Source organism: Apodemus sylvaticus, chromosome 1 (genome assembly GCF_947179515.1).
Source record: "Apodemus sylvaticus chromosome 1, mApoSyl1.1, whole genome shotgun sequence".
Taxonomy (NCBI): domain Eukaryota; kingdom Metazoa; phylum Chordata; class Mammalia; order Rodentia; family Muridae; genus Apodemus; species Apodemus sylvaticus.
In genome coordinates, this window is record NC_067472.1 from 128,010,731 (window position 1) to 128,020,108 (window position 9,378).

The 9,378-nt window shown below is 44.4% G+C and overlaps 1 protein-coding gene across 3 annotated transcripts in view; it reads right to left on the reverse strand.

Moving 5' to 3' along the window:
* The window catches only part of Prc1 (protein regulator of cytokinesis 1), a 19,891-nt gene extending 10,661 nt beyond the window's left edge, over positions 1 to 9,230 (reverse strand). For 2 of the 3 annotated variants that reach the window (XM_052159994.1, XM_052160002.1), the window contains exons 1-4: positions 9,078 to 9,230; positions 2,369 to 2,501; positions 1,809 to 1,931; positions 37 to 270 (exon numbers count right to left, since the gene is read on the reverse strand). In XM_052159994.1, the coding sequence (XP_052015954.1) occupies positions 37 to 270; positions 1,809 to 1,931; positions 2,369 to 2,501; positions 9,078 to 9,088 (501 nt within the window). In that variant the 5' untranslated portion in view covers positions 9,089 to 9,230. The remainder of the gene's footprint in view (positions 1 to 36; positions 271 to 1,808; positions 1,932 to 2,368; positions 2,502 to 9,077) is intronic. The other variant, XM_052160007.1, reaches the window with a different exon arrangement.
* Positions 9,231 to 9,378: the final 148 nt, after the last annotated feature.

Genomic DNA, 9,378 nt, shown 5'->3' on the forward strand with positions numbered 1-9,378 from the left:
GTTTCAGGGTAGAACGACTGAATGCAGGCAGCAGACCTTTGTTTCCCTCAAAGTTGCCACACGTTCTCGGAACAGGTTCAGCTCCTCTAAGGTGGGGACAGAGGTGCTGTCCGCATCACAGGGAGGCATACAAAGAATTTCACGGAGTTCTTGATCTTGTTCTTGAAGTAGCTTCAGTTCCTGCTTTCTCTCCTTTTTCTGTTTTCTCATTAATTCTACTTGAGTGCGCAAATCTTTTTCTAGTTGCAAGACAGTTGTTTCTTTTTCTTCCTGTATAAAATAACATGATTATTATAAAGTCCAAGGATGGGAAGCACCCTGGGGGAGACCATGAATGAAGAATGTTTAAACTTACAAAACTGTTAGAGCTGGGCATGCTTGGCATACCTTTAATCTTTGCCCTTGGGAGGTAGAGGCAGAGGGATCTCTGAGTTCAAGGCCAAACTGCTCTTGACCTTGGAAGAGGATTACCTAGGGTTTCTAGCAGGAAAAGGCTGTTTCATTCTCTTGAGTTGTACTATGTGGCCGAGAAAGCCCTCCAAGCCCTAATCCTCCTTGTCTCGGGTACTGTGTTACTGGCATGGGGCCTATGCCCAGCTCCTCTTGCCATTTCTTATATGGTAAAATACCCAGGTTATCACCCCACACACAGACCATCTTGACAGTTTGTAAGTGTACAGGGCAATGGTCTATAACTTAGCAATAGACTTATTCCATGACTTTTCGTCTTTACAATGGAACAGAGGCAATATACACTCATCACAATCTCTATCTCAAGTACTACCTCAGCCACAGCTTTTTGCTTTCAGTACAGGACTTACATTATACAAACCCCATACTTCTTTCTTTCTTTTCTTTTTTTTTTTGTTTTTTTTGGATTTGGTTTTTTTTTTTTTTTATCCAAGACAAGGTTTCTCTGTGTAGCCCTGGCTGACCTGGAACTCACTCTGTAGACCAGGCTGGCCTCAAACTCAGAAATTTGCCTGTCTCTGCCTCCCAGAGTGCTGGGATTACAGACGTGCACCACCACCACCTGGCTCAGCTCGTGGTGTTCTTAACTGCTGAACCATGTCTCCAGCCCTCTGCCTTGTTTTTTGTTTTTGTTTTCTTTTTGGAAACAAGGTCTTTTATTGGCCAGTAAGCCTCAGAGACCAACCTTTCTCTGACTCCCCAGCACTAAGGTTATAAGCATATGCTACTATCTCTGACTTTTTTGCATGGATATGAGGGTTGGATTTAGGCTCTCACAGCTGTGAGGGAAGGACTTTACCAGTTAACCCACTTATTTTTTATTTTCTATATTCTTTACTTACATTCCGAATGCTTTCCCCTTTCCCGGTTCCCCCTTCCCATAGGTCTCATAAGCCCTCTTCCCTCCGCCCAACCCATTTCTTCAATGTTCCCTTAGCCCTTTCTTCCTCACAAATATCTGTGCCTCCATTTTCTTCAAAGTTAATTTTAAAACATTATCATGAGCCAGGCGGTGGTGGAGCATGCCTTAGCCCCAGCACTCGGGAGGCAGAAGCAGGCGGATTTCTGAGTCCGAGGCCAGCCTGATCTACAGAGTGAGTTCCAGGACAGCCAGGGCTACACAGAGAAACCTTGTCTCGAGGAAAAAAAAAAAAACAAAACAACAAAAAAAACCCATTATCATGCTCTAAAAACCAGAAATATAGCAAGGAGTTTTTGCTAACCTGTTAGCTGCTTCACTTCAACACTGAATGTCTAACCCTACTCCTACAAGAAAGTTTTGAATTTGCAGTCCTAAGTTAAAACCAATCTCCTAAGCACTATGTTCTGCCACATACCTGAAATGGCTTCACTTGTAACTCACTGCACAGGGTACTCAGCTCCTTCTGACAGATGGCTATGCTTTTGAGAAGCCTTTCCCGCAGGCTCTCCTCTTCAGCAATCATTCTATCCAGAAGATCCTACAAGTGAGAAAACAGTTGGTAAAGGTTTGGAGCCAATGGAAATAAAACAAAACAAGAACAAAACATATCAAAACCCACAAAACCAACTAGTATTAATATCAACATCCTTGTAATTTCAAACTTTACAGAAAGAGCTTTAAATAAAATCAGGAACAGCCTGTGATATCTTAGAATAAATGACTAGATATTATTTGCTCTTAAAATGTAGTTGTTATGTGTGTTCATGTGTGGGGTTGAGGAATGTAAATGCCACAGAGACTGGAAAGAGGACAGTTCCCCTATGTCATATCCAGTTCTAGCAACTGAGCCTTATATCATGGAGCTGCAGTGATGCCATTACCTACTAAGCCACCCCACCAAGACCCCAACTATCACCAAATATCCGTCATTACACCCTTCTGTCCTCACTGCAGAGACCAGCAGGATCGGCTCACCTTTATGTGCTTCTTTACAACCTCCGTTCTTTGCAGTCTCTGCTCCTCTGGAATCCCAATTAATTCCCATATTTCACGAAGGTGAGTTAGAGCTTTCTGGAGGCACACAATGGACTCGTCTGCCAGCACCTCACTAAGAATCAATAAAAAGCCATTTTGCTTGTAAGAGCCAGCATCACCACCTCATCACTGCCTAATTTCAGGAACTAAATTGAAGCATTTCCCAGTGACCTTGAGAATAAATAAACTCAGAGTAGGCATACTAATTTAATAAATGCTTAGCCATTCTCTGCCTCCGAAATGCCACGCTAGCAAAATTATTCCATTCACCTGAATAACACCTAATGATTTTGACCAATGACTCTAATACTGAATTACAAATGCTTTTACAAAAGAAAAACCAGACAAAATATCAGTGAAATAAACTCCTAACATAAGAGCTTGCTGGTAAGAGGCTCCTGAAAACAGCAGGCAGAGAGCTGGCTGGGCATGGCGCCTTGCGTCCTTAAAGCCTACATTGAGGCTGAGCCATAAGCCCAAGACTCTTGGGCCTCAGCCTCCAGAGCTGAGCATTACAAATGCACTCCACAAGCCCGTGGGGGTGGTGCACACCTTTGATTCCAGCGCTCAGGAGGCAGAGGCAGGTGGATCTCAGTGAGGTCGAGGCCGGCCTAGTGTACAAAGTCAGTCCAGGACAGCCAGAGCTACACAGAGAAACCCTGTCTTGAACCAAAAATGAAACTGATAGATAGAAGCAGAACTTAGGCATAGCATGGGAAGTGGAGACAGCTTGTATGTCAACAGAACAGATCAATACATTCCAACAATGCAAAGGAGCAAATTGCATACGCATTGCTAAAGTTCAAAACATGTTAGGCTGGCAAAATGGCCCCACACGTGAGGACTAGCAGCCTTAGTTGGATCCCTGTCTACAAGGATGACCTTGAGCCTCGGCCCCTGGTTCTCCTTCCACCTGTGCCACCAACCGTGGCAGTATTTTATCTTTGACAAGTTTTACGTTAGGATTAATATCTTCAGCCAGGTGGTGGTAGTGCTTGCTTTAAATCCCTGGATTAGGGGTGTAGAGGCAGTTGGATCTCTGAATTTGAGGCCAACCTAGTCTACAGAACAAGTTCTGGGATAGGGATAGCCAGGGCTACACAGAGAAACTCTGTCTCAAAAAAAAAAAAAACAAAAACAAAAACAAAAACAAAAAAAAAACAAAAAGAAAAACAAAAACAACAAAAAATTAATCTTCTTCCTTTTTTTGGTTTTTTTTTTTTTTTTTTTTTGGATTTGGTTTTTTCCAGACAGGGTTTCTCTGTATAGCCTTGGCTGTCCTGGAACTCACCCTGTAGACCAGGCTGGCCTCAAACTCAGAAATCCGCCTACCTCTGCCTCCACAGAGTGCTGGGATTACAGGCGTGCGCCACCACCGCCCAGCTTAATCTTCTTTATCTAACATTTTGAGAACAGACTGTCTTCTCCTTTCTCTAAGATATAGCAAAGAGACAGACTTGGCTCTTGGACTGGAGCCTGGTGAGCCTGCCACCTTTAGCAGGGGCCTTGGAATAAGCCATTTAACCTGCTGCTCTAGTCCCACAAATGATGGGGCCAGTGGAAATTTGGTTACTGGTGTTTCAGAGAATTCTGAAATTCAGTGATTTTTAAGAAACAATGGTGTAGACCTCCATAAGTTCCTCAAAAGCTCTTCCACAGTCACAAACCTTAATACACTCACACTCCAACATCTCTCTCAGGCCAGAAAATCCCAGTTGGTTGCCTGTGCTAGAAAAGTTTTTGTACAACAGTTACCTATACAAGATGGATAGTATTAGCATCCAGATATAATCTAGTGCTTAAAAAATTTTTACTAGTACCCAACAACTTTTAGGGAAGGTTAAGACTGTGCCGTATCCATTTTAGAAATTACTGTACTCATTTAGTATTTAGAATATGCTGTACTCATTTCAGAAATGTTAACAGATAATTAAGGCAATCAACATAATTCCTATGAATCAATACCAGCTTCTGAAGACAGCTACAGTGTACTTACATATAATAAATAAATCTTTAAAAAATTCAAAAAAAAAAATGAATCAATGCCCAGCTAAGGAGTTTCCCTAAGGAGGAAAACTCCTCCTTAGGAAGGGTTCCTGCAGTCACTCTAGTTACAAAAACGCTGGCCATGTCAAAACATCTCATCAGATGAACTTTTCTTTTTACAGTCTTAAAGGTCCGTGCTAGTCAACTCCATGACAGCTAGCTTTCTATTTAAAAACAAAACAAAGCTAATCAAGCCCACAAGAACATGCCCACTTCTCCCAGAGATTTCATACTTTCCTCAGGAAACAGTGCAATAACCTTACCCTCCAGCAGGGCAGTCAACGGAACTGCCTGCGTATTCCTGGACAATGTCCCTACACCAGTCACATGCTGGGTGATGTTGGGTGTTTCTACAAACTAGGTTCCCTTCATGTGCTGCAGTGTTATCTGGGAAACTAGGAACATGTCACTCACAATCACCACATATTTTGTTTTTATGTGTTTTGCCTGCTTGTATGTCTGTGCACCATATATGTGTGTGCCTGGTACCTAAGGAAGTCAGAAGAGGACACTGAATCCCTTGGAACTTGCATTAAAATGCTACAAGCTGCCATGAGGGTGTTAAGAATTAAAGTCAGGGGGCTGGAGAGATGGCTCAGCGGGCAAGAGCACTGACTGCTCTTCCAAAGGTCCTGAGTTCAAATCCCAGCAACCACATGGTGGCTCACAACCATCCACAATGAGATCTTCTAACACCCTCTTCCTGTGTGTCTGAAGACAGCTACAGTGTACTTACATATAATAATAAATAAATCTTTAAAATTAATTAATTAAAAAGAAAGAATTAAAGTCAGGGCTGGAGAGATGGCTCAGTAGTTAAGAGCACTGACTGCTCTTCCAAAGGTCCTGAGTTCAAATCCCAGTAACCACATGGTGGCTCACAATCATTCACAATGAGATCTTCTAACACCCTCTTCCTGTGTGTCTGAAGACAGCTACAGTGTACTTACATATAATATTAAATAAATCTTTAAAATTAATTAATTAATTTAAAAAAAAGAATTAAAGTCAGGACTGGAGAGATGGCTCAGCGGTTAAGAGCACTAACTGCTCTTCCAGAGGTCCTGAGTTCAATTCCCAGCAACCACATGGTGGCTCACAACCATCTGCAATGGGGTCTGATGCCCTCTTTTGGTGTGTTAGAAAAGAGCAATGGTATGTAATATACATAAAATAAATCACTAAAAAAAAAAAAGAATTAAATTCAGAGCTGGGTGTGTTGGCACACACCTTCAAACCTAAGCATTCAGGAGGCAGAGGCAGTCTGATATCTGTAAATTCAAGGCCACCTACTCCCTTGAGCCAGTTCAAGGTCAGCCAGGGACAGGGATACACACACACACACACACACACACACACACACACACACACACACACACACACACACACACACACACGGTCTAGAAAAAAGAAAAAAAAAAAAAAAAAGAAGAAAAGTGCATAGCCCTCTCTTCCAGAGGGTTGGAGTTCAGTTTCTAGCACCTATATCAAGTAGATCCCAATCATTTGGAACTGCCGTGGAATGAAATACCTCTGACCTCTATTGGTGACTGAACCACACATTAATTAACACACATGTAATTACAAGGGAAATTCTTGACTGTTTAGTGAGTTGGAGGCCAGCCTAGGCTACATGGAACCTTTTCTTTTTCTTTCTTTTTTTTTCCCCCCCTTTGGTTTTTCTAGAGACAGGGTTTCTCTGTGTAGCCCTGGCTGTCCTCCTAGAACTCTGTAGACTAGGTTGGCCTTGAGCTCAGAAATCCTTCTGCCTCTGCCTCCCTAGCACTGGGATTAAAGGTGTGCACCACCACTGCCCAGCGGGAAGCTTTTTAATAAAACAAAATTCTTGTACAAAGTTTTGAGTGACCACCCTTTCACTTCTCTTGGATAAATCCTAGCAGAGGGATTGTTGGGTTGTATGGTAACAGCTTGCACACTAATATTGCTCCATCATCTTAATTCCACAAGCAGTATATGCGGGTGTAGTTCCTCACCAATTTTTCTTTCATTTCCCTCCACAGTCCCCCTCTGTGTAGCCCTGGCTGCTGTGGAATCTGCTCTGTAGACCAGGTGGTCCGGAAGTCGGCGATCCACCTGCCTCTCTCTGACTCCCAAGTGCTGGGGTTAAAGGTGCCGGCCACAGATGCCTGGACCACCAATGCCTGGTTGTTTTCTTTCTGTCTTTGCAGTCATCCTGGTGGCTATGAAGTATCTAATTGTGATTCTGATTTACATTTCTTTGATGACTAATGCTGAACCACTAGCCATTTACAGATTTCATTTGGAGAGACATGTGCTCAAAAATTCTTTTCCCATTGCACTAGGGTGTTTAATTCAGAACCCTGCCCCCAACCAAAAAAATAAAAGGAAAAAGGAATAAATGATTTTATCCTCTCTGTTGGTGAACCAGAGGGGCAGTGACAGCATCTGAAAGTGAGGAGCACAGGGAATCAGAGCCAGTCCTTTCACTTTGTTGGTTTGTTTTTGAGACAGGATCTTACACATGGCTCTGGCTCGCCTGGAACTCAGAGAGCCACCTGTACAGGGGTTAGAGGTATGTGCCGCCATTACCAGTCCTTTCCCATTTAATAAGGAACTGTGAATGAGGATAAATGAAGAGGAGGGGGCTGGAGAGATGACTCAGACGGAGAGAGCACTGGCTGCTCTCCCAGAGATTAATTCTTTTTCTCATGAAGGAAAACAATTAATTGGGCTGGCTTATATTAAATAGTTCAGGGGTTTAGTGCTCCCCCACTCCTAGCCCCCCTCCCCAAAGGGACCACACATGGTCATGTATGCTTTTAATCCCCACACTCAGAAGGCAGAGGCAGCTGCATCTCTGGGTTGAGGCCAACCTGGTCTACACTGAGTTCCAAGGTATCCAGGGCTGTGAACAGATCCTGTTTTAAAAGCACCCTACCCTAATAAATAAAACCTTTTTTTTGAGGCAGGGTTTCTCTGTGCAGTCCTGGAATTCACTCTGTAGACCAGGCAGGACTAAACTCAGAAATCTGCCTGCCTCTGCCTCCCAAGTGCTGGGATTACAGGTGTGTGCCACCTCGTCCGGCTAAGAAATCTTCTTAAAATACAACATTGAGGCATAAATTCAAGGTTCAAATCCAGCTGAAACCAAGACAAGGAATTGGTGTGGCCTTCTGCAATCTCAGCAAGACTGTCTCAAATTTTTTTAAAAAGCAGATCAACAACCCATACTGGAAGACTTTATATTACTTTTTTTTTTTTGAGGGCAAGGGTCTCTTATAGGCTAGTCTGGCCTTGAACTGCCTACCTCTACCTCCCGAGAGAGTGGGGGTACAGATGTGCCACCTCACCCAGCTGTCTGGGTTTCCTATTTTGAAATAGGATCTCTTTATATTGCAGGATGTCTGCAACTCTCCTGCCTTGGGCTTCTGAAATCTGTAGATTACAGGTGAGGGTAACCATATCCAAATATACTTTGAATACAAATTTCTTTTTAATGTAATTTAGAATTTTACTAGTCTTCATAATGCACCATTAATCCAACAAGAGCTTAATATATGTCATGCAGGTGGGATTGTCTGGAATCCTTAGCCTTGTACTCAATTTCTTTTCGCAATACTATTTATTACTCCTTTTCATTATAGGCTAGTCTGTTCCCAGACTCTTGAGCCAAGTATCTGGGGGTAAAAAAAAAATGATCAAAATCAATAATCACAAAACCAAGATCCTTAAAAATTACAAAGCCTTGTCACGCACTCGTTGCAGAAAGTTCTAAGTTCGAAAACGGGCCTTCAGCCTCTTACCCAAAGAGTCAGTTCTGATCGGATTTCAAATCGGGCACCTCCAAGCAGTGCTCGGGAATTTTCTTATTAATAGAGGATTCTTTTTATTTATTTCTATATATGCGTTGGTGTTTTACCTGGAACTAGAGTTAAAGACAGTCGTGAGCTGCCTGTGAGTGCTGGGAATTGAACCCAGGTCCTCTGGGAGAGCAGCTAGTGCTTTTAGCCGCTGAACCATCTCTCTAACCCCGCCTAGGAACCTTAAAACGACCGGAAAAGAATTCCATAATTTGAATTTGTTAACTTGCAAGGAAATCAAGCCATCTTTCCAACTCAAGTGAAAACACGGTGCCTTAGACACGAGAGAAAAACGATACATTTAAAACTTCAGGGCAAACAAACAAACAAAACCAAACTTCAGGGCTTTTTGAACGGTCTCGCTATGTAGCCCAGGTTAGTCTTAAACCATGTCTCCTAGGCTACACTCGAATCACTCTTGCTCCAGCCTCCGGAGCAATGGGATTAGACCATACTTGGAAATGAGAAGCCCACACCATTACAGGCTCGGCACTTCCACCGAGAAGCGGCGAGCAGCCGGGACGTGAGGCTGCACCTGCGCTCGGCCGCCAGCTGTGCCGGGGCCTGAGAAAGCGTGTCAACCCCGCGCTGTCCCGCCCGCTGCTCGCCCTGCCAGTGGCCTCGGGCACTGGTGCCCTCCGGAGCCCTTCCAGCGCCCCCAGCCTCAGACATCGGTGCCTGAAGACGGGCGAACCCAGGTTGTCGAACCTGGTACCAGCCCCGCACCTCAATAATGGCTCCCTCCCCTAAGAGGCCCGCACCTTCTCCTCATGGTGGACGCTCCAAGCCGTCCAGAATCGAGACCCTCCACTTCCCACGCGCGGGACGGGACGAAGAACGGTAACCAGCCGCCGCAGCCTTCACCTGGAGTCAGTCTCCACTCTCGAGCCGTTGGACCCCGCGGAATTCAAACTGAGCCAGAGGCGGTGCCGCCTGACCATTGGTTACTGCGTCCGCCACTCACAGGGCCCCGCCCTCGCCCCGCCCCTCCCGCAAAGTGCTGCTGCCTAGCCCGGAGGGCAGGAGTACAGAGACCGCCCAGGGCAGGGGAAACGCGTGCAC